The sequence below is a fragment of the Lampetra fluviatilis genome, chromosome 13 (assembly GCF_964198595.1).
Source record: "Lampetra fluviatilis chromosome 13, kcLamFluv1.1, whole genome shotgun sequence".
Classification (NCBI taxonomy): Eukaryota; Metazoa; Chordata; class Hyperoartia; order Petromyzontiformes; family Petromyzontidae; genus Lampetra; species Lampetra fluviatilis.
In genome coordinates, this window is record NC_136287.1 from 4,006,838 (window position 1) to 4,032,054 (window position 25,217).

The 25,217-nt window shown below is 49.1% G+C and overlaps 1 protein-coding gene across 1 annotated transcript in view; it reads left to right on the forward strand.

Moving 5' to 3' along the window:
- Window positions 1-22,391, forward strand: part of LOC144935438 (furin-like) — a 53,457-nt gene extending 31,066 nt beyond the window's left edge. The window contains exons 4-15 of the mRNA XM_078862072.1: window positions 5,174-5,302; window positions 5,985-6,061; window positions 6,244-6,332; window positions 9,022-9,194; window positions 9,837-10,049; window positions 11,744-11,844; window positions 12,900-13,003; window positions 13,752-13,869; window positions 15,710-15,889; window positions 17,315-17,436; window positions 18,142-18,372; window positions 19,948-22,391. Of these exons, the coding sequence (XP_078718198.1) occupies window positions 5,174-5,302; window positions 5,985-6,061; window positions 6,244-6,332; window positions 9,022-9,194; window positions 9,837-10,049; window positions 11,744-11,844; window positions 12,900-13,003; window positions 13,752-13,869; window positions 15,710-15,889; window positions 17,315-17,436; window positions 18,142-18,372; window positions 19,948-20,648 (2,238 nt within the window). The 3' untranslated portion in view covers window positions 20,649-22,391. The remainder of the gene's footprint in view (window positions 1-5,173; window positions 5,303-5,984; window positions 6,062-6,243; window positions 6,333-9,021; window positions 9,195-9,836; window positions 10,050-11,743; window positions 11,845-12,899; window positions 13,004-13,751; window positions 13,870-15,709; window positions 15,890-17,314; window positions 17,437-18,141; window positions 18,373-19,947) is intronic.
- Window positions 22,392-25,217: the final 2,826 nt, after the last annotated feature.

The window sequence follows — 25,217 nt, forward strand, 5'->3', positions numbered from 1 at the left end:
CGGTTGAGATAAGGGAAGGTGCACGCGTTGCTGTGGCTTCTCGGTTTGTGCCGCGCGTTTTGTCTGCACGCGTGGGCGCAGCCTACGTGGCCAATTTGGGTTTTTTTGTTTGTTTGCTGGAAGAGGAGGGCGTATTTCATCCCCGCCTTTCGTCTGGTTCTATTTTTTGTCGGCTGGGCCATTTCACCGCAGAATATGCAGGCCTCTGCGTAGCCCCTCGCTTCTTCGTGCTGACCGTAAAGAACTGTGCACGTTTTCTGTGATAACGCCCTCCACCGTGACCAACGACGACAAAAGTAGCTTGATATGAAACAGGAGTGGGTTGATAATTGGTTTGTTTACCCTTTTATTTGGCAACAAAACTGACACCTTTTTTTTACAAGGAGTCATGTTTGCATAGTCCACAATACCTGCAGTCATAATGCAAACAAAAAACATAACTCTGATAATGCATGCACTGTCCTTGAAGTTGATTGGTCCACACCCGAGACAGCTTTCCTTAGAGCCTAGTCTCACATGGTGTTGGACCAGATGTTGTGTGCCTTTTGGCGTCATCTGGTCCAACACCATGTGAGACTAGGCTCTAAGGAAAGCTGTCTCGGGTGTGGACCAATCAACTTCAAGGACAGTGCATACATTATCAGAGTTATGTTTTTTGTTTGCATTATGACTGCAGGTATTGTGGACTATGCAAACATGACTCCTTGTAAAAAAGAGGTGTCAGTTTTGTTGCCAGATAAAAGGGTAAACAAACCAATTATCATATTGTTTACTGGCAAATGAGGTACCAAAGGTGTGGGTTGTTTTTATTTTACTGTCATTTGTCACTTGAAATATTGCACCTTATGTCATCAAAATATTTGACAGGCCTTTGGCATACTCTCTGGTTCTTTCGGTAAAGTCACGTGGATAGAAAAAATTGTAAAAGAAAAACACGACGTTTCGGTTGCAACACAAGCATCCGTCTTCAGGTGTGAAAAATGAAATGATCGGCTGTTGTGTATAAAGCCACAACAGCAGATCATTTTTCTCACCTGAAGACGGACGCTTGTGTTGCGACGGAAACGTCGTGTTTTTCTTTTCTTATTTTTTCTACCCACGTGACTTTACCGAAAGAACCAGATAGTATAGATTCCTGCAGTCATGAAAGCTTCAAATCAAGACAGGCCTTTGGCAATTAATTGCTGCATGAAGGCCTCCACATGTCTGTCAGTCATGGTGCGGGTTGAGGAAGTGTGGCCCAAGACTGGTAGCAGATATCACCGGTCACTTTATTTAGCCTTGGTAAGTAATAGAACTCGGGTCACCGAGGTTCAGAGTGCGTGCACTAAGCACCGTATCAGCCCCCCCCCCTCCCCGTAAACTGCTTTATGTAACACTGAACACATGATATGGTAACAAAGAAGAACACGCTGTTTTTAAATGATAACTTTTTTGAAGGTAACTTAAATGTTTTGGTGGTAGCAAGACTTTGAATTTATGATGGTGGGAGGGGGAGGGCAGATTGCAGGCATTAAATGTCATTATTTTTTTGGGGGGGGGGGTGGCTTCTTTGTTACTTGCGTGCCCCCTCCTAGCTTATTAGGGCGCCCAAGGGAATGGCGTTGCCCCAGCCTGATGTCAGAAATATGACTGTCTGCACCCTGTGGCGTGCATGGAAAATCATGCCAGATTTTTGAGTGTGCATTGAACAGCTCAGCTTTGGAGTCTAGCGTGAGTTCAGGGGAAGTTGTCACGTGGTCACGTGCACCTCTGTTCCACTGTACAAACAATCCGCGCGGGGGGGGTTGGCAGCGCAGAAGGCGCCAAGTTCGTTTTCCACTGCACAAGCAGAAGCGTGCCGTTGATGCCACGTCACTGGGCCCTGCCTGGCTGAGCCAGATTCATATTTTCTCAGTTCGGCCAATATTAGGAAGCCGCTGGAGCTATGCACTTTTAAATCGAGATTGAATATTCATTTCTTTAGAACTGCTTTTTCGTGGTTCGTTTGTTGTCCTTCCCCCGCACCTCCGATTAGCACGGTTGGCTACGCACGGTGCGAAAGAAGTTATACGGTATATACGTACAGCGTACAATGGTTTGGTTCTGGCTCATCAAGACAAATAGCCAGTCAAAGACTACCACCTGGACTGTGAGGGCCCCCACGCTGGCACAATTCTGGTGTGCCAGTGGAACAAAAAGGTTTTAAAAAATTTCTTAAGTAAATAATAATGTTAAATAATATAAATATAATAAGCACAGGGGTTCTGGTTGATAACTTCACTCCATCTATGGGCTGCCCTTTCAACACCTGGCAGCATTCTAATGTCATGGTAATATATGTGTAGTAGTTCATAATAATACAAATCATGCCTAGTTTGGAATTGTATATTTAGCAGGTGTACCTGATACAATTTGTTGTCCGTGAAAGAATACGTCACTTGGGAGCTTGTTTTGTGTGTTTGTTTCAATGGCCATGCATGGCATGTGTGTTGCCAGAAGAAATGGCGCCAGTTATCTTGCATCATGCTAATTAGAAGCCCGGTTTTGGTTTCGGGAGCAGAGCCACCTGCATGGTGCTGCGTCATCTATTACACATTCGCACGTTTGTACTCAGAGGTGCTTTGCATTCATGAGATTAAATTCATTCGATGAGCACACACGACCTGCAGGAGACGGTTCTCCCATTGTTGAATTTGTCAACACTGCCTCATTGGTAACATTCAAAAAATGTGATCATTATCTGGAAAATAACACAACCGTGTCGAATCAAAATACGTAGGGTTTCGTAGATTTTATTTATTTCGTGAAAAAGTCCGCATAATTCTTCATGATACATTCTTACAGTTATGATGATGTGTGGTTACTTGACAGCTATTTAAAAACAGTCTTAGTTTCACAAAAGTATTTCCTTTAAGGCTAGCATGCCATAAAACAATGCATCTGAAAATGATTCATAGATTTGAAGTCAAGTTTATGTAAGCAGAAATGAAATGTCAGTCTTGTTAAGCGACACGTCATTTTATGATCTTTTAACGTACATTATAATCATTGTCAATGCAGTCAATTCCAGTGTAGTGGGTTTTAACTTAACTATGATAAGGATGGATGGCAACAGTGTCTGCTTTAACACCACACACAGACACAAATTGCTAAATCTCTGGGAGAGTAATGGCCATTAGAAGGCAGGTTGAAATAACTCGGCTTATTCAAATTAAAATGTATTCTCGTTCGTTAAGTGACCTAGTTGGGGTATGGAGGGGGAGGAGGCCCAGGACCCGTTCAGACTTTACTCGCCGAACCTCAGTGGTCACTCGCACAATCCAATCGCTCACGACGCCGCACGGCTCATTTTCCCACTTACAAATGTGGACATCCGTGGTCGCAGAGGCGTCCAAACCACGAGTGATTCGCTTGCGCAGCAACCCAACATGCACCACCCATCGCTCATTGAGAGCGGGGATGCACCTTTAGTCGCGGCTGTGGGGAATCGAACTGGGTCCGCCATGTCCCTAGCGTGTCTCGCCAACCACCAAGCCACCGCTCCCGCCTCCGTAGACCAGAGGTCGCAACCGGGTACCCGATACCCGTACCCTACCCGTACCCGGCCGGGTACGGGTACGAGTACCCGTTTGTGACCCTGGTGCGGCCGGGTACGGGTACGGGTAGGCCGTGAGTCACTGGTGAGTCACCGTTTGTCACTCATTTCCCAACGTCTTGTCTCTTCTCACAATTCAAGTTCCTAGAATCAACCCACCCGCGCCTGCAACATGGCTTCATCCCAGAGGTCGCAATCGGGTACTCGTACCCGTACCCTACCCGATACCCGGCCGGGTACGGGTAGCCAGGTATCGGGTAGGGTACGGGTACGGGTACCCGTTTGCGACCCTGGTGCGGCCGGGTACGGTTACGGGTAAGGAATCAAAACCCGTTTGCGACCTCTGCCGTAGACCTATGACATTAAATGACCGTGCCTCATTGCGCACCTTCTCTGTGGAGACATCAACGTTCGGCACGTTGCACCACTTTAATGCGACACTTTAATGCGACGCTCAGATTCACGAGAATGTGGCTTAGCAGGCACGGCGAAAGTCTACAAGTCACACGATGTGCCGTACCGTAAGCCGCTGGCTAAACATTCCGTCACGCCTGCACGCTCCACGTGGACAGCTCTTGGCAAGGGTCCACGCGTTCTAATCTCTTTGACTCGTAGTTCTTTATCGCTGCTAAGATTAAATAAGTGAATCAATATTTTTCAAGCGGGCTGCTGTCCCACCTTGCTCCAACGCTGAGCTGCTTTCGTGCAGCTCCAGCAAAGAAGCGGGAGAGCTCTGAAATGTCGGGGGGGGGTGGGTGGGGGCGTTTATTATAAATTTGACGCTTTTAGGTTCACCAGCGGTGTGCTACTACAGAGCGACGACGTTTTGAAGGGCCGGTGGCTACCGTTGGTCGACTCATATTTTAAGTCCCAGAGATGACATCGCGCGCCAGAATACCACAGCTGTCGCTGCCTCATGCGGATTAAAAAGGAGAAATAAATTCAGAACACGATCGTCTCTATACCTCGTAGAGCTCACACCAAGGCTTCATGTTCCAGGCTGAAAGTTTTTTGGCTTTGTTAAATGAGAGCTAAGACTTTAAACTCGCTTTCAAGAGCGCGCGTAGTCTTTTTTTTGGTGATGTTACCGTGGCTGTATCGCCATGCTTCTCAATCCAGTGTCACTGCTGCGTGGCGTCACACAGCAGTGACAATGGGGCTCATGAAAGTCAATTTAAAGTGGTTTTATTCCCCTCACTAATGAAGCTTGAATACAACAAACGTTGATTTATAGAGCGTCTAAGCCTCTAAATGGTAACTGCACCTCAAGATGCTGCAGAAAACAGTGGCATTGCTGCAAAATGGCGCAAGCAGAGGCATCTAAATGCACATGTTCAACGGATACTCAAACTCTAGAATTTTCTCTGGCCAAGGCCTGTCTGCCAGAAGTGGCATTGACATGCACTTGTATAATTGTAGGGTTGCACCTGTCTTACCTTTTTAGTGAAGCTCATTAGGGACATCCCAGGAGACGCAAAGTCGGGGTAGATATCTACACGAACACAAGATACGTTTTTTCTTTGGATTTTTTGGTTTAAACGACGGTTTAAATCGGCGTGGCATCCTCCACGCTGTCGCTGCTGTGGTGTCCGGCAGGAAAACCAGGAGCACCACGACCTGAACGTGGTGTCGGCGTGGTCGCTCGGCTACACAGGCCGCGGCTCCATCGTCTCCATCCTGGATGACGGCATCGAGAAAGACCACCCAGACCTCGCGGCCAACTATGTGAGTGCCACCACGATCCTCGCTCACATCCCCCCCCACCCCTACCTCCAGTTTCCCCGTTGTGAGAGGATCCGTAGTGAGCAGTAGAGATCATCGCAGTCTTTGTGCTGCGTGAGTTGTCGCGGTTGTGATGTACGGCGCTCCGATGTGTTTATAAGTCGTACCACGTGTCTTTCGGCATGATGTCCGACGTTGGGTGCCACAGTGGCAAGATGTTAACTACCTCGCCTGGTATACAGGAGGTCGTGAGTTCGATCCCAACCCTGACCCCTGTATATTTGGAGTTTGCATGTTCTCCCTGTGGTTGCGTGGATTTTTTTTTCCAGGTCCTTTGATTTTTCCCTACACATTTAGAAACATGCGATTACTTGGCTGCTATGAATTGCCACGTGATAAGCCACTTTGTTGAGCTATTGTTTGTGGCCAAGTCGCTGCTGAATGAGAGCTTTATCGCTCAGTGGGCCTTACCTGGTGAAATAAATATAGTTAAAAGTTCTTCAGAAGCTGCAGGCACGTGGTGCCAAACGTCGAACATCATACCGAACGACACACATCACAACCCAACCGCAAATGCCGATGTGGCGGTTTAAGTAACGCTTCTCGAATCAAGGCACGAGCGCTTTAAGCTTGTGTCTGCATCGTTGATGATAACACAATGTTGTGTTTACAATCCCACCCACAGGATCCAAACGCCAGCTTTGACATCAACGACAATGACCCCGATCCTCAGCCTCGCTACACTCCGTACAACGACAACCGGTGAATTCGGACTGCAGCGGTGTCGTGCACGCTCGCCCAACTGTTTTTACACCAAAGCATTTGTTGTTGTTTTTTCACGAACATTCCGCTCGCCAGTGTCGTGCCGCGGAGTGCCGGTGGCTGATTCTTCGTCGTCCGTGCCCGATGTATATTTTATCTTCCACGATCGTGTTTCCTCGAAGGCACGGGACGCGGTGTGCCGGCGAGGTGGCAGCAGCCGCTAACAATAACGTCTGCGGAGTGGGAATCGCCTACAATGCCAAAATTGGAGGTAAAACAGCACGTACATTTATAGCCCTTTTTATCAATCCACTGCTGAATGAGAGGGGGCCTGTGGAGGTTTGTTGACCGTCCTGTACTTAACCATGCTGATCGGTGCGGTTTGGTGTAGGCGGTGCCCTATAAGTACAGTACAACGGTGGATTTTTGCTGCGTTATCCTCTGCCACCCACAACATCGCCCCGCAGCAGCCTGTAGCACCCCGGTGCGCGCACGGTGGTCGCCCATCCAAGCACTATACAGGTGCAAACCTGCTTCGATTCCTAGATCTGAGAGATGGGGCCGCATTTTATCGTCGATGTGGTCGAAAACAAAACAGCACACCTGTATGTTAATAATAATAACACTCTTCATTTATTTAGGGAAAATCTCGCTTTTTTCTGCGTGTACGCTTTCAGTCTGTGTGTGTGTAGGAGATACCGCATGTTGTATTTTGTAGTTCATCTTCTTGGTTCTTTCGGTAAAGTCACATAGAAGGGAAATAATAAAATTAAAATAAAACATAATAAAATAATATTTTATTATGTTTATTTTATAATTTTATTATGTTTTCTTTTAATTTTATTATTTCCCTTCTATGTGACTTTACCGAAGGAACCAAGAAGATGAATCCCTGCAGTCACGAAAGCTTTAAATCGAAATATTTTGTAGTTGTTTCTTAAACCATCATCTATTTCCTGCAAAAACTGTCTTATAAATCTGGGCGGTTGCATACGGAACGTTAAGTGGTCTCTTCCCCGTAATGTATACTTCTTTGCCCGAATCACTGCCATGGGCTAATGGCTCGCTCACAGAACTCTCACTCCAGAGGTCACCAGTTCAATCTCCCGGCAAACCAGTTGAAACAACGGTGTAAGTTTCTTAAACCCCCTCCCCCCCATCCTCCCACCTCCTTCCCCCAACCTCTATCTGTCCAGCGGTATAAATGGGTGCACCACAGTCGACAAGGCATTGTCGCGTGTCGTGGGGTCAATTGTGGGTACTACAATTTTTCTTGCAATACGTCTGGCCAGCGTGGGAAAGTAGGCCAAATACCTTGTTAGAGGCACTCTCTTCGAGTTCCCGCGAGTGGAGGCCCTTGCTCCGACAGTGGCATGAGCCGGCATATTGCAGGGCTGCACCTTTTACAATTTTAACCTGAGAAACGAACGGGACCGTTCCGCTGAAGGTGCGTTGTGTAACTGGCCAGAGCCGTCTTTTGTTTGCTCGCTGCCTGCACCCGGCGACATGGCAGTGCGTTTTCGGCAGTGCAGCATGCACAGTGTAAAAGAGTACAAGTTTTCTACAAGTTTTAAAGTTGCGGGACTTAGATTTATTGAAGTGATCCTGTAAAGTCTAACATTGGCACAGCTATATATATATGGTTATGTGCTCAAGTGTTCCCATGTGTGCCTGTGCGTGCATATGCATGTTCACGTGAGTCCGTATGTACCCCACACGTGCCCGTGTCTGTGCGTGCGTGTGCCGCTGTGCAGAGTTATCAGGTTTTGGGATTGCCAGTATGGGACATGTGCCGACTAGTGCTACCTGGGACACCGATGGGTTCATGTTTATTCTATAAAAGGCGTCTTGGTCAATCAATCCACCTGTGAGTGTCGGCCTCCCCACACTGTTCTGATCGGGAAAGTAGTTTGAGCAGTGCAGTGCATTGACATTGTAGCCTCAGAGCCTATGACACCTTTTCTGTATGGTGGCGACCCAAAATTTGTGGTGGCAGTGAAATGAGGGGCGTGGGGGGAGCAGATATTATCTTTTGTTAGCGTGAGGTTTTTGCATGTGGCGGTTGGCAAAAGTACATGTAATATCCGTCCTGATAATGTGAGAGAGCGTGCAAAGGAACCCAGTCATGTGGCCCAATAGCCCTGCCGTGCATCTGAGTGTGTGCTCAATAAGACCACACACAATCATTGTGGGGAGTGGGTGGAACAGTGGTTGGCACACTGCACTACTAACATCAGGAACGAGTGATATCTGAACCAGCCGTGGGCCTCAACCAGGATCAACTCGGCGTTAAATGAGTTTCCAGTGTGTAGGCATCCGCAGAGATGGTTGAGCATGGGGCTAGCCACATCAACCTGTATGTATGTTGAACTTCTTTCACACCGTACGTAGCCAACCATGCTAATTGGAGGTGTGGGGGAAGGACAACAAACCGAGCACAAAAAGCAGTTAAGGAAATGAGTTTTCAATCTAAATTTAAAAGTGCATCGGTCTAGTGGCATCCTAGTATCGGAAGGATGAGCGCTGTAGATGGGCGCGGAAGAGTTTGCCCCAACAGTCTATGTGGGCTAAATGGGGACCTTTAAGCTCTTTTCCAATATGCAACCGAGCCACACAGAGGCCGTGCCGAGCCAGCCTGGCACGGCTCAGGTTTTTCCACTGCAGAAGCAAAACCTTGCATCCCGACGTTACTCGCAACGATCAAGCAAAGCTCGTGTAGATGACACATTAACGCTGTATCTAAGTTATCTAAGTTGTCACATGTAATGCATGCGTCAGCCTTGCTCGATTCCCTGCTCATCCCTGAGCTAGACTCGGACGTCTCGTGAGGCCACTGTATCACAGTTTGGATTTCGGTTTGGCTCTGTAAACGGCCAGTGGAAAAAAACACCTGGCGCGGCTCGGATATGCCGGTGTAAAAGGCAGGCTACGTCCCTCTTTGTGTGCCCACGTGCGCACAGGCGTGCGCATGCTGGACGGGGACGTGACGGACGCGGTGGAGGCCAGCTCGCTGAGCCTGCGGCCCCAGCACATCCACATCTACAGCGCCAGCTGGGGCCCCGAGGATGACGGCAAGACAGTGGACGGGCCCGCCAGCCTCGCCCGTGCAGCCTTCCAGAAGGGAGTCGCCGAGGTAAGGCGGGGGGGGGGGAAACGATTGGTCGTTCGATGGCGCGTGGCCGAGCAGTAGCACGGTCCGCTCCCAGCAGCCGTCCTTAACGCAGCGTGAGCCAACAACCACCTCGCCTCCGAGTTGCCGGATTAGCAGCAAACGGCGCCACTTGCATCGACGGGAGCCAAGCGCGCCTGCCGTGTCGCTTGGGCAGCACCCTCGTGATCCCGGGCGACGCAGCTTCTCTCTTGGCAGAATTGGCGATCGCCGTGCCACAATGCGATGGCACGGTTCCACGGCTAGCGTGAGGGTGGTTTTCATTTAATTTATCGGTGATACACAAAATGGCAAAGGAAAAATGCATCCTCTCTCTTTCTCTCCCTGTCTGCCTCGCCCCATGGTGGTGGCGTGCAGCCACAGAGGCAGCTGGGGCACATAAACATTGTGCACAAAACAGCCCCTTTGTGAGAACGATTCAATTTACGTGCCTCAATTTGGACGGCGGCCTATGCGCTTCTTCTCATGTACGTCGGAGGTGCTCACCGTCGCTCGGTCGTGATTGTGTTCCTCTTCTCCCCCACTCGTTCCCCGTTTCCTCTCGTCACCACCCCCCTTCCCTGCGGTGCCATCCACCCCCATCCCTCACGGTACCCGTGGGCACAGGGCCGAGGCGGGCTCGGCTCCATCTTCGTGTGGGCCTCTGGGAATGGGGGGCGCGATGAGGACAGCTGCAATTGCGACGGCTACACCAACAGCGTGTACACGCTGTCGATCAGCAGCGCCACGCAGTCGGGCAACGTGCCCTGGTACAGCGAGGCCTGCTCGTCCACGCTCGCCACCACCTACAGCAGCGGCAGCCTCGGCCAGAAGCAGATCGTACGTTGCCCGCTCGCTCGTATGTCCGTCCGCCAACAGCTAGCCGGCCCGCTAGTTAGCCCAATAGCCCAATCGGCTAGCCCACCAGCCTTGCCAGCCTGTCCATTGGCTAGCTTGCAAACCTGCTGGGCCAAATCAACTCACTTTTATTGTTGGAGGAATTCTTTTACCAAAAACATCTACTAGATATCTGTTTAAAAAAGCTGTATAGCTCATCGGATTCCTCCAGTATAAATTAATATTCTGATTCTGATCTGGCAACCCAACAACAGCATTTGTCTAACGAGCCCAACTCTGCTTTAAGATTCAGAATGTCTAAACCTGCCCAGGGTTTCCTCGCTTAAACAAATTCTGCTGCATAATTAATCGGATTGGACAATCGATTGGCCGATAGTCCAAAGTACATGTATAAATGTGCTCTTTATATTTGTATGTGAAGACACAACAGAACTGAGGTCTGCTCATATGTATATATGCAGCACATATCGCAGCTTTAGAGATTTCTCCAAGCTATGCATTTGCGCTGTGCAGCTGCTGGGTGTATCCGATGTTTTGTTGGTGCCCGGTTGCCAAGCTGCCAAGATTTTTTGTATTTGTTTTGGTTGGTTTATTATGCAGCTAATATACTTTGTTGTGGAGCGGGGTGGGGGGTGGAGACGGGGAACAAATCCATGGCATGTGATGCGACTCGCTTGTCTTCATCAGATTACAGCCCCGTAGTAAGTGAACTCCCGCAAAATTAACTGGTTCTGTTTTTGTTGTGGAGTCGATTGCGTCCGCTGAAGAGAAAACCTCCGCTCACAGCTTCACGCCCTCTCCTCATTCCGATGTCGGCAGAACCCAGGGTCTGTCTGGCCTCCTGTTTGGTTCGATGTTGCAAATTCCCCCCCCACTCGTGAATGCTACTTTAAATTCCTCCAATATTTTTTCTCAAAGGGTGTGTCTCCAAAGATGAATAATAAAATGTTTGAAAGAAAAAAAATGCAAAGTTCGGTATTTCACTTTGTTAACCGATGTATTTAAGCTTGTGAATTTACATCTGTGAAAAATTGCTGATGACGGTTTGTATTGTTTCCCTGGTCAGGCCTGCAGAGAGCCAAAACCTGACTTAAACACGTATTATTGCATTCTTGTGTGATGCTGCGTTGGCAGTGGTGGGTGCACAAGCGCCAATAACTAAAACTCAACACATCTGTTAACAAGGCTGCCATAAAAGGACATATGATATATAATGTGACGTTTGAGCAGTATCCCTTCTTCATAGCTATGTTTTTGAATGTGTAGACTGAATATCACATGTAGTGCATTTCATTCTGGCACCACTGTGTATTGTTGATTGCTGTGTTTACAATTGAACCTGACCTCTGGCCCACATACGAATACAATTCAGCTCTAAGTGCATATTTTCGAACAACACCCCTCGCCCGGTCGCTCCGAATGATAGTAGCAGATCGATGCACCGAGCCTGCATCCTGGAGATCCTGGGTTCGAATCCGTTCAGCCACAACCTGGTGAAACTGGGTTTCTCAAGTGTCGGGAGTCGACGTTTTCAGATGAAAAGCGATCAACTGACCACCCACCACCACCCACGTGTGCCATGCCATCCTTCGTAGGTGTTCGCTAGCCAGCGTCTGCCCCCAGCGGTGTGGCAAAGTCTCCACGGTGGTTGATCTTTCTCTCTCTCTCTGTGACAGGTGACCACGGACCTCCGCATGCGCTGCACATCGAGCCACACGGGCACGTCGGCCTCGGCACCCCTTGCCGCCGGCATCATCGCCCTCGTCCTGGAGGCCAAGTACGCACGGCCCGCGCCCTCCGCCACCGCACGCTCGGCAGATTTGTGGCGCTCGCGCAGTCCAGATGTGGTGTGGCTGCAGTAGTGGCGTGTGGTTAGGGGTGTGGGGTGGTTGTAGTGTTGGTACGGTGGTACGGTGGGGTGTGGGTGGGGGAGGGTGTTCTGGCGTGAGGCTACGGTGCAGCCGGTGGGAGTTTTTTTTTTTGGACGAGGCTGTCCAGGGATGAAAATAATGTTAAACAAAAACACAACGGGCAACAAATGTTTTGAAGCCTGGGCGGATTGCGGAAAGGTTTGTGAGGAGGGATGGCGTGGAGGGGGAGGGGTTGCTGGGGAATTGTTAAATTTAGTGTGGGAACTTGCTGCCCTGAGCTGGCCTGGCATAAGATCGAACATTGCGGTCGGGTTTTTTTTTTAACTCTGTCGTTTCTCAGGTTTCCTCACATGACTAATGTAACTGAAGTGTTTTATGGAGTTGACCCTTCATGTGCACAACCGCTTAATACGCCGCTGGTATGAGGACGACCAAGGGGATGTGGCCGTGGTGTGATGGATAGCACACTTGACTTGAAATCCCGAGTTTGGAGGGACATCCTCACAACGGCGCAGCAGTTGAAACAATGGGGCAGGTTTTTTTTAACTCTCCCCGCGCCCCCCGACTTTGTCCACCTAGCAGCACGAATCATAAATGGGTACACCACAGTCTTGTGTGGTGGGGTATAGTGTGGGTACTTCCAGTCTGAACGAGTAGACCAAATACACTCCAGAGTGGTTGTTGAGAACTTCTAGTGGCGAGTGGAGGGCCCCCCCTTCCCTCTGGTTGAGAGAGGGGGGGGGCCCTTTCTGCCAACAGTGGCATAAGCAAGCTGTTGGTGGGCAACGTCTTTTCATTTAGCATTTCTGATGATCACCGTGACTTGGCCTGCAACAGTTTTCACGGCAGACACTGCTGTTTGAACGTCGCGCGATGGGGGTTTTAGCCAGTGTCTTGCGGTTGGGCTGATTCTCCATGTGCCCTGCGCTGTTCTGCCCTACGCTGCCCGTGTGCTGCGCAGCCCCAAGCTGACGTGGAGAGATATGCAGCACCTGGTCGTGAGGACCTCCAACCCAGCGTTCCTCTCCGCGAGGGACTGGGTCACCAATGGCGTTGGCCGCAAAGGTGACCGAGCGGGTGGCGTACGTCTCAGGTCCAGCTTCGTTAAACCCATCGGAGTGGTGACTCTCTGCGTTTGTATTTAATGGCGGGTCTTTTTTAAATCCTTTATATTAAGTTCACTCGCTTGCTTGCTTGCGCGCTTACGACCGTGCAAATCTTTCGGTCGTTTTTTAACCCACTTCCCGTGATCCAATCGAGCTGACATTTTGCACACAGACTCGTTGTGCGTGACAATTTATTTTCGTGAAAATTTTTTTCCATAACTTTACAGTTTTTAGGATTTTTTTTTTTTTATATTTAATTACCAATTGCTTAATGATGGCAGGCAATCATCTGACCCATCGGTGGCAGCCATCTCAAGCCAGAGGACGAGAGGACTCTAGCCGCCACGCATATAAAGGATTTATAGTGAAAAACTTAGTTTTTACGGGTTAATTTTTATCCAATTGCATTCACATTGTGCTATTGGCGTCACTCGACGAATAAAATTTCCATTCGGACCTCTCGTGGCCAAACTGAAACGTTTCAAGTTGGGAATATGTGGATTTAAGTGCCTGTTTAGAATTAATCTTTCAGAACGATTGCTAAGATTTTGTTCTACGTAGGTAGTTTGTTGTCCTTCCCCCGCACCTCCGAATAGCACCGATGCCGACGTACGGTGCAAAAGAAGTTCAACATACATACCGTCATGTATAACGGTAGATCATGAGCCGTCTCTGGTTTGTTTTGTTGTTCCTGACGCCCAATGCAGTGAGCCACTCGTACGGATATGGGCTGCTCGATGCAGGGACCATGGTTTCGTTGGCCACAAATTGGACGACGGTGGGACCTCAGAGGATCTGTTCCATCGACCTCAGCAGCGATCACAAGTACGGATCGCTCTGTAATGTCCTGCTCGTCCTGTCACACTCACAGATTTTATTTGCCTTTGCTGTTCCTGCTGCATTCGAATGTATGTTCAACAATAACCTTTAAACTCGCCACTAAACAAACATGGGTTATCGTAAACCAACACGAGTTTTTTTTAGTTTTTTCTACAGCAATGTCGCCGTCCTTCCGAAAAGAGTCAACTTTTCCCCACCCTGCAGTGATAATTGGGTGATGTTCATCTGATGTGACAGCTGAACCAGTGGTTGAACTTCCAAATTACTAATACTGGGATGAGTCTTATGAGAAAACAACCACTGCAAACATTCCATAAAGTGGTTCAAGTGTACCAATAAGTTGGTCAAGTCAACATTAACCAGGAATTGGTCCCATAACATCACAATTCACAACCTTCGGAGCTGCTATATATCTATCTCAACCTTTACATGTGTAGAGGAGTACTGCGGGGACCCAACGAGGGGCGACCGCGGGAAGGGGCCAAAGCAGAAAGGGGAGTGCCAGAAGGGCGAGAGAGAGAGGAGGGTCAGTAGTAGACAGAGTGAGACGTCTGCTAGAGGGGGAGCCAGGTAGAAGGAGGAGAGCCAGGTAGAAGGGAGGAGCCCGGGCTAAGGGGGTAAAAGGGGAACCTGGATGGAAGGGGAGGGGTCAGAGACAAAGGAGAGTCAGAGAGAGAGAGAGAGGAGCCAGGTAGCAGGTAGAAAGGCTCCTGGGCCAGAGAGACACAGGAGGCTACGGGTGGGGGAGTACAAGGTAGCGTGGACGAAGGTCGAGGGAGTCGGGAGAGAGAGTGCGGATGTTGGCGTGAATATTCAAGCAGCCCTGAATATTCAACCCTGGTCTCCGGCTGAGTCTACAATCCCACTGGGCATCACGAAGCACGACTCTACACATACATATGAGTAATTGTGGTTTTATTTACACGAAGCATGTATAGTTGCATCGTGTGCAAAGGCCAATTACTGGGAAGTTCCACACTATTGCACATACGTTTCAGACACTTTAAAGATATGGGTAGTTATTAGAATAGTCACGAGTTTGACGTTTCACTTTTGGCATATTGTGTCAACCAATTAGGACTGGATGTCAGAATGGATTTGTCCACCTTCCTAGATAAGGGGGAAGTGCTCAAATACCACGGTGTCACACGTGCTCAGAAATACTAACTTTTGTTTCCACACTGGGATGGATGCTGCCTTCATTTTCGTGTGTGTCAGGCCATCAACGTATTCCATGTAATGTATAACGAACTATATTTTCTAAAACCATAATTACCTTAAAAATTACCACCCTCGTATGTAGCATTACGTTGATGTTTTATTCTTTGCCGTGAGATTCTCATCTGTGGAATTACCCAACTGCTGTCGCCCACAGTTGCGACATATATTCTGTGTGGGATTCATGGCCCTGACCCATGAGATCAAGGCTCAGGTCGAGGCTGAAAGCCACAAGGCGGAGGCCAAGGCCAGGTGCCTTTTAGGCGGAGGCCAGTGTCAAGCTAGTCAAGGCCGGATCCTGTACACTGAGGCCAGCGTCATTGCTTGCACCCCTAAGCCAAGTCCTCACACCAAGGCCACATCCTCAAAGCCAAGGCCAAGAACTGTGAAATATCCTCAAGCCTGCCTTGAAGCCGAGAGCTGGTCTCGATGATCGATCTCAAGGACCCGAGAATGCAATGGATTCCATCTTGAGCTCGGTCAGCTGCAGAGATCATGTGCGTGGTGGGCTTGACGTGCGAGGCGTGCGGTGCTGAGTGACAGAGCCACCTCATGCCACGCATCTGCTGAAAACGCACCCCCCCCCCCACGCTGTCTTTGTTCCCAGGAGCATCTCGGACCGGCTGGTGGTGAAGCAGGTGGTGGACGCATGCAGGGGCACGAAGGACCACGTCACCTCGCTGGAGCACGTGCAGGCCAAGATCTCCCTGACGTTCAACCGGAGGGGAGACCTCACCATCTACCTCACCAGCCCCGCAGGCACTCGCTCCACCCTGCTCGCCCCCCGGTAAGGCTGTGTTGCAGTCGTTAGTCTGATTCACGGGGGACTTTAAAGATCCTGTGACATTGATGCGTGCTGAGGTCATGATCTGAATTTGCCAAATTTGATAAATTACTCGGAAATTACTTAATTGGGAAAAGCCGCAAAGCATTATTGCCTCCTACTGGTAGACTAATGCTCGCTTTGCAGGCGGTTGCTGCATGCCCCTTGTGCCACGTAGGGATGGTGGTCACTGGGGTCGCCTTGGCTAGACTGCAGCAAGGCTATTGGACGGTTAAAATGACAGTTGATGTAATCATCCTAGTTATAAAGACTGTTATATTTACTTTTGACAAGATTCATGGGAGATGGCAGCAGTATGGGGAGGTCTCTATCGAGCAGTGGAGAGTTCATGACAATGACGATGATGAGAGTGTCAGGCATGTGCTGGATAGTTTTGCGACGCTCCGGTTTATTTTTGGCTCGTGCCACATGTTGCTCAGCGTGATGCTGCCCAAACCCTTCGCTGCTGGTGCTGAGAGTTCCAGTTCCTCCGCTATATTGAATCGGGGACAAATGCATCTGCCTCGCTTTTCCACAGTGAGTAGAGACCTATATTACAAGAGTGGTGGGCCCTATATCCAGCAGCGGATGAAGAATAAATTAATCGTCAATTTCACACCGAATAATTACGCTTGGTTTGGCTGCCGTGCGGATAAAGTTATTCCCATCGCCTTGGGCGTCTTGATGCATGGCAGCTGCATTCCAGAAGTATTCCCTCACATACCTCATGCGATTATCGCTCCTTGGAGCATCCCTCGCCCAGGGGCGAGCTATTTTACCAACTTTTTCAGATGCCCCTGTCACAATAATGAAGATGAACTGCTCAAATCAACGTCGTGCTTGTTTTCTATGCACACATGCGTATGTGTGTATGTGTGTAATGGGTCTAATGAGAAAAGAATGTGCGTTAGAGACTGCGGCTGAAATATTAATCGTAACATTGATAGGTTTTTGAGAATGTGAAATCTCAATGTATTCATGTGTCTTCACGAAGGACTCGCTGTACAATCTTGCGGGCTCGCTCACTGTTATGCCTATGTTGGTGTGAGTTTGTACGTGTTAGCTGCAATACTGAGCAATAGGAACAGCAAACAAAATCTGTTCAGTATCTCCACTTTATACTGTACATGGGTGCATGCATAAACCTGTGAGTTGACCGTACAGGAGACTGTTCATAAGTGAAGCTATTTTTATGAAAGAGACATACTGAAGGGACAAACAAAAAACACATTTGACTAATTTGGGGACCAAACCACATTCTCGTGGAATTTTTTGTATGTTACGGAGCTTCAAAGCGTCTTCAGTGCGTAGGCGAGAGAGCTTTGGGGATAAGTTGCCGGGGTCGGTGGTGGGTGGGGGTGACGCCGTGCTTGCTGGGCGTGTGGCCAGGCCCCACGACTTCTCCTCCGAGGGCTTTGATGGCTGGGCCTTCATGACCACCCACTCATGGGACGAGGACCCCGCCGGGGAGTGGACCCTGGAGATCGACAAGGGATCGTCCCACAACTACGGTGCGTCTCCCACAATCGGCGCTTCATTTTAGCTCGAGCTGCCTGGGGGAGGCACTGGGGAAGGGAGGGGGTGGGGTAGTGTCTGGGGGGCACTGGGAAATATGCTGTGAAAAATGAAGCTCTGGTGACATGAGTTTTTTCTCATCTTATTTAAAAATGTTATTGCTATTGTTCTATCGGCGTAGTGCCCAGCTAAGATGAACCTTTATCTGGAACGCTTACAGAGCAAGTGCATAACTCCCGTGTTGTTGAGAAGAGCCCACAAGAGCGGATTTCACAGTGGTTGGAGACACAGCCCTGAAATCTCTTGCTCGTGCTACTGTTGGTGGAAGTCTCTACTAGATGGAGCTCTTGAGAGCCTATATGTATGGTATTTGGCCTACTCTGTTCTCGATGATGTTTAGGAGGAGGTGGGAGTATGCACTTTACCCCCACAACACGCGGCCTGCCCATGACTAACTGTGGTGCACCGATTTATATCGCTATATGAACAGGACGGATTTAAAAAACGTTCGAATTGTTTCAACTGCCGTGCCAGGAGATCGAATCGAACTGGCGAAAATCTTTTCAAGTTACCGTGCCTTGTCACGGAAAGAAACATTTCTTTTTTGCTGTAACATTGAAACTCAAAATGTAGTAAATTCTCGGAGCTGCGATTCGTGCTCGTGAAAAGTGCTTCTGCTGTCGCCCTATTTTGCACATCAGGGACACTCATAAACTTCACCCTGGTGCTGTACGGAACGGCAAGCGGCGGTGACGACATAGCAGCGACCGCCATGGCACAGACGCCTGGGCCTGCAGCCCAGCCTTCGAGCAAGACCACAGCCCGACCCACGGGGGCATCGCCGTCAACGACCACCCCCTCGTCCTCGGCGACACCTTCGCCTACACCGAGAGCCGCCTGCCGGCAATGGGATGACAAAGAGAATTGCGTCGGCAAGTATCACAATGACCCTGCACCGTGACCTTGTTTAAATGGTGGGGGGGGGAGGAAGTGGGCGCGTAAAAAATAAATATAAAAAAAGATTACATCGCAAGTAAGTTTGTTGTTCGTGCCATTCTTATTATAGTACAAGGCCATCGCGAAGGCGCTGTGTTTCAGACCTAGTCTGTAGTAGTCTTGCGGTAAGGGGGCGGTGTCGATTTGTGTAATTCCCATCGAGCGTGGCACAGTCAACGTTGAACAAACTTTTAACAAATCTCGGCGAGCCTACGCAAATGAATGCCGATTCGCTGAACTGAAGCAGATGTGCACATACATTTGTGGTAATGGGTGTTCACCCAATTGGTGAACTTTGTAGAAAAGCCCGTGAACTAACAACAAGGTTTGTCTTGACTATAATAATTAAGGGGGACTGAGCCTTCAGCAGCGAGTGGAGGACAACCCTCGGGCGTTAGGGGGGGTTTTTGCCCGTGAGGAATCCACGCCTCTCGTTACTTCACCGGTGTGCGTAAGATGGGCGTCGAGAGAGTTAATTGAATGTGGTCGTAAAAGGTGTCGGGGTGAGGCGACGGTGCCCAAATGTGCACCTGCGGCGCAGTTGGTGGGGGCCTCCGAAGCGACTGGTCACAGCAGCCCAATGCGCGTGACCAACATCAGTGAGCGCTGCATTCCTTGACACGTTTCACAACACCAGTTTCTTGGCAACGTAAGCAAATAAAAGGGATGATACATTTCACACGTGGGTGTGATTTTTTTAAAAATACTAATGTTTTATTTGTTTTGGCACACATTGGTATTTTTGTGGTTTATGTAAGTCAACGTTAAAACGTTTCTACGGCTATTAATTTTATTAGATGAGGCCCGCCCACGGTAAATAGTTGGCTGAAGCAGCGCAGGCTGAGCGTTGCAGCATTTTTTCCGGTTTGTTATTTTTCCCTAAAACAATCACCCGAGTGTGACGATCACCAAAGCGAAAAAGTCAAAAAAGATTTCCTGATCAAGGGAGCGTTGAGGCGCTGCTCATCTGCTGTTCACAGCCTTGAGAGCCAGTGGTGGAAATTTTACCTTCCTTTGGCAGGGGTGAGTTTAGCCATTGGGGGACACCGCTGTTGACCTCGCGCGAAGCGGTGCTCAACCCCCATGCAGGATTTGAACTCGCAATCTTCCACTGAGCCACCTTGGCTGTGTTTTGGTAGCGGTGCACAAGCACAATTGACAAGTTAAAAAAAAGAAGTCATCGAAAAAACTGGCCTTAAAAGAAAAAAAATATGCTCTTCTTCCTCGCTCATGCATAAGGACCATTGCCTGATACTTCGCCTATCATATTGTTTCTTTTAAGGCCACGGTCTTATCAATGATTGACATAAGACAAATGTGATGTGAGAAGTAGAGGGCACAGTGCAGCAAAATCCATTGTCCTACTGTCCTATAGCCCAACGTCACGAGGAGGCCTTCATCCAGCAGTGGATTTGCAAGAGGCCAGTACAGGTACGCCATCCTCCCGTGTCGATCCGCGCTGCAGACGCTACGACGCCGGCAGTGACCGCTATGCCCGTGTGTGTTGGCAGCGTGCGACCCTGCGCTACTGCTGCACCAGGGCACCTGCGTTTGGGAGTGCCCCGCCGGGTTTTTCGCAAGCGCCGCCTGCCTCCCGTGCCACGCCTCGTGCGCCCAGTGCGGCGGCCACTCCGACAGCGACTGCCTGAGCTGCCCGCCCGGCTCCGAGCTCGTCTCCGGAGAGCAGCGCTGCGCTACCCTGCCGGACGCCGCCACCGAAAAGCGGACCCCGAGCGCCGCGACTCTTTCACCGATGACGGCGCCGAACGGCACTCCCGCTCTCACCGCCGCGCTGCCGCCGCCGCCGGGTCCCAGCAACAACTCGAGGATCGTGCCCGCTGCGAGCGTCGCGGGTGGCACCACGCGAGGCGGAGGGAGCGATGTCATCGGCGTGGCCGAAGGGAAGAAGGTCAAGGGGGTGGGCACGGGCGACGGCACGAAGGCGTTCTCGGCGCTGCTCACGGGGCTCGTGGTGTGCGGGGTCATGGCCGTGCTCTTCTGCGTGGTCTTCGGCGGGCTCCAACTCGCCGCCGCCCTGCGTGGCAAGCGGCCCGCGTACGACGCCGTGAGCCCCCGCGCCGAGGAGGACGAGGAGGAGACGTCCTACTCGCCGCGTCAGGACGAGGCGGAGAGCGAGGACGAAGGTCCCACGGGGGAGACGAAGAAGTTCATCTCTGCCGAAGCCGGCGTCGGGAGAATACACCCGAAGTAGCGGAATGAGCGGTGAACCTGGAATGAGCCTGGAAGGTCACTGTTTGGTGATGTTGGGGCAGCTGCAGGGACCACGTCTTCACATGCCACTGTCTGATAGAAATGTACACTGTTGTCAGAGTTAGAGGGTTTCTTGTAAAGTGTGCAACAACTGAAAGGGACCTTTTTATGCATTTATCTGAATGTATGAATTCTAGTGTCACGTCCTGGTTGACACCGTGTTTTATTCCTGGCCTTTATTTTGTTGTACGGTTTAATATTACAACGGCAATGCGAGTTGCAAACGTATGCTCTCTCATACACGTATATATATGAGGGATGGTGTGAAGGTTTTGAGAATTGGAAATTATTATACCGTTAATTTTAATTTTGAGTTTTAATCTCCAGATAAAGTCTGCACCCCTATATCCTTCACAGCAATGAGGGAAGCATCTCTCTATTGATGGGCACGAGCCAGTGTGAGACACATTACTGTGGCGGTTACAAGTCTACACGTAGCGTTAAGTAATACGACTCATGTCGTAAAATGTACTGACGTCAGGGATTTCACTATTTAAGACATGAGCCTCTGTATTCAACAAAATATTCTCAAAACAGTGTTTAATATGCTTTTTACTGTAAATTGTGATTCAAGTGCAGAAACAAAAAGAATAATGTCACCCCAAGTAATGTTTCAGCACTTAAAAAAGACCAAAAATAAAACCCATAGTACTTATTGTATTGTCAGGAATTGAATGTATACTTCTTGTAGGTACTACGAAACACAAATCAGAAATTATAATTTTGCAGGGATTTTAATTTTTAATTAAAATGCAGCTCTTCTCGTCGCAGGAGCGTGTTGTTTGGCCATTTTACCTCTTTTCTTTTTCCACTGCAATAGCGGGCTGCGACGTGAGTCAGGAGGTACTGAGTTTGTTTTTCCACTGCAGAACCCAAGCCATGCTGCCCACATCACACACTATGAACGTACGTTGTGTCAGTCCATGTACCGATTGATGCAATGTGCGCAACGTGTGATGAAAATCATTAACCCTGGCCCTGCTTGGCCCCAAGCAAGATTCAGATTGCTTCATGGTTTGTTTCTGGCTCGGCGATAAGTCGGTGGAAAAAGGGTATTTCGTCGCACTTGTCTGGTGGAGTTTAGATTCAGATGAAACGGTGAGCGATTTAAATCTGCCACTGACAACGTGGTGCAACATGGTTCTTTGTTGTACAGTACTGTAATAATTTTAAGACAACACTGAAATGTATACTTAAGTGCAAATTAATTGCCGAAATCGTTTTTCATTTTAAAAGTCCAATTACTGTGCAATAGTGCAGAAATGTGATGTTATGTAGTTTTTTTTAAATATTTTGTTTCATTGGTTCGAGCCACTGTCAGCGTGCAAAGTCAAGTAAGGGATGGTTTCGCAGTCTATGCAGGACAACGTTATTGATGCAACTTTCTGCTTTGCTGTTAGTGGGCATTCTTTTTAAGAATGTAGGTTTTTTTGTACAAGCGGTTTGCTCATCGATGATCATTACGTAGTTGCGTTTATGTAAATGAGCAACACAGAAACACAAAATTCTGCTGGCATGTTTGCGTGCGCAAGCATGGCCAGTGCATTCCTGATCAACAATACATAACAATGTGCCCTTTTCAAATTATGAGCACACTGAAATTTCATGAGCTTGCTTGTGTACTTTAAAATAAGGTTTTTATTGCAGTATTTATTTAATTCATTGGGTCACTATTGCTTTCATTAAAATGCTGATATTCAAATATCGTGTCTCTTTTCATTCAGCATGCTCACGCACCAATACTTTAATTGAATTCATTCGGAACGCCTACAGCAACATCGCCCCCCTTACTGGCAGATGTAATCCTCATTCGCAGGCTTTGAACTGCACGCACCTTTTGCCGCACTGGAACGACTGCCACTTGAGGGTCCCCTAGGTTAGACTGCAGCAAGGCATTGGAATGTCGCCGGGTGCTTTGAGTTGCCGAGACGTGAATGCGCCCTATAAATGTAAATCCTTTCGAAAAGGTGGGATTTTGACCTGGATCAGACAGGTCACAATTTAGTCTGAATGTTTGATCCACATGCCACACTACCTCATTTCTATGGCTGACCTAGATGCAGAGCATCAACGACAATTTCATATTCAGGCGGTCAAGCCAGACAACTTGCGGCAGGAGCAGCGCAGTATCGCTGTGATGTCTCCTTCGTGTTCATGGATCGGGCATTGCATCGTTATATGTTTTGTGGTCTGTTCTGGATGACCGCAGTCGCACCACTAGAGTTTTTTTTATTTTCCATTTGTGTATCAGGTATCCGCATCTGCCATGGTTTGTGCAGATGCGGTTTAGCGTGGACCCGTGAGCTTAGCAGAAGATCAAAACCAGGGATCTTCTGTTTTGGGCCTTTCACAAGGTCACACTGCTGATGGGAGGTTTTAACCAGTCCAGAGTTGGCTTATTTGAAACAAAAACATGGGAAATTTGCAAGTTCAGTGTGCATGCAGACCATTACATCACGGCAGCTCTGGGTACCTCCAAGTCGTGGTGGCAGGTGTCTGCGTGTCCAAGTCCATCGTTGGATTAAGCGTTCGCTCGTCGTGCTGTCGCCTGCGGTCCAGTGTTCTCCTCTGTGTGGTTGCACGCAAAACTGTCCACTTTCCGAGACAGATGTTTCAGAGTTCCCCAATTGTGGGCCGCCACACATGTGCTTTATTTCGCAATACGTTGGGCATAGATTGTTAAATCTCAGTTCTTCCTCCGCCTCATTGGCTAGTTTTCCATAGCATCCCTCCAGGTCCTCTTTCGCATTTGCTTTAGGGCAGTGTTGTTCACAACATTTCAGAGGGGACCACTTTCGCCAATAAGACATCAGTGTGAGGGCTGCCACACATTTGAAACCATTGGGTTTGACAGCATGATGGGGCGTTTTGACATGTATGTATTTTCAGGGGCCGCACTAAAGGCCACCAGGGACCGCCATTGGTCCGTGGGCCTTGCAATGAAGAACACCGCTTTATGGACTCCCTTCAACCTCCTCCCCTCTACCTTGTCCTCTCCGAGGCGGGCGGCATGCTTCTGGTCCCAGCGTGGTCATTTTCTCCACGGAGTGCCAGGGCTGTTTTCGTGGCCTTCGTGTCCATAGCTCCACGGAGAATGACATCGCATACAGAGAAACCATTGCAGTTTCCAGGTCATCCTAAAGAAGGGGCCCTGGTGACTAGAAGCTGTTTTTGATCGTGATGCTTTGATTGCGAGCGATGCAGTCGTCGGAAGAGAACAATTTGACGTCAAGCTCCTTAGTGGGTTTAGTTCTAAGGTGGCGGTAGGCATGTAGTTTGATAGCGCCCACCATTATTCGATCGCCAGTGGTTCAGCGCCTCTGCGCACTTGTAATGATGTTAACAGCCAGGGCGTCCATAGTGAGCATGTGATTGATTTCCTTCTTTGGAATGCCCATCGTTTGTATCGTGAAGTTCTTTCACACGATACGTAGCCAACCGTGCTAATCGGAGGTGCAGGGGGACGGAGAACAAACTCAACACAAAAAGCGGATATAAAGATTTTTTTTAAAAATCAAGATTGAAAAGTGCACAGCTCCAGTGGCTTCTTAATATCGCAAGAGCGTTCCAGACGGCCGTCGGAGCGCGCCTGAAAGCGCCGCGCGATGCGGTGACCGTCTCTGTTTGAATGGCTTTCAGCCAAACGCCGCCGCTGCGAGGATGACCGCAGTTCGCGTGATGGTTTATGCTCCATGACGAGATCAGCAAGCTGTTGTGGTTCATTTGTGGCAGGCGCTATGTGTGTACCGAGTGCGACCTGACGATGTATCCGTTCGGCAATCGGAAGCCAACGCAGCTCGGCGAGCACTGGACGGACACGGTCGGATCTTGCAGGACCCGTCACGACACGTGCCAAAGAGTTTTGTAACACGCTGCAGATCCAGGTGAAGCGATGATGTACGTACGTAATTCCTCTTTCAGAAAGAGCCTACGATGGACAGGTGGGAGCAGTGAGCACATCATCCACAATGAGACGTGTGGAGTTGTCGTGCGTGGTGGAACATTCGATGGGCGTGATTGTGTCCGCGTCCAAGTGCCCAGTATGTGGCAGGAGCCGACCAGGTGTCAATCAGAATAGAATGCACACACACAGCCGTCGTGGTCAACCTACTGCTGGATGATAGCCTCCCCACGCTGTGCAGGTTATTTGTTACCGTCAATCGCCCTGGTCAGGGCGAGGAGCATAGATGTGAGAGCATAGTACAGTACAACGGGTGGATCTTTCTGGACTGTGTTCTTGTTCATCACTCACGCTAGAACAGACATATATTCCGTGTGATTTGGAAATCAGATCAAATAAATATCTTGAAAAACATAGCCCAATTCCCTTCCCTTTACTACATTTCTTAAGCCATTAAACGAGAACACAGCGACCGAAGGACACTATTTTGCAACATGTCACGCGTCTATTAGCACGTGGCAAGACACACACACGTACTGTAAAACAAAATGCACCGTATTCTCCAGATTATAAGACGCTCCGGAAAGATTCGACAGAATATTGTGTCCC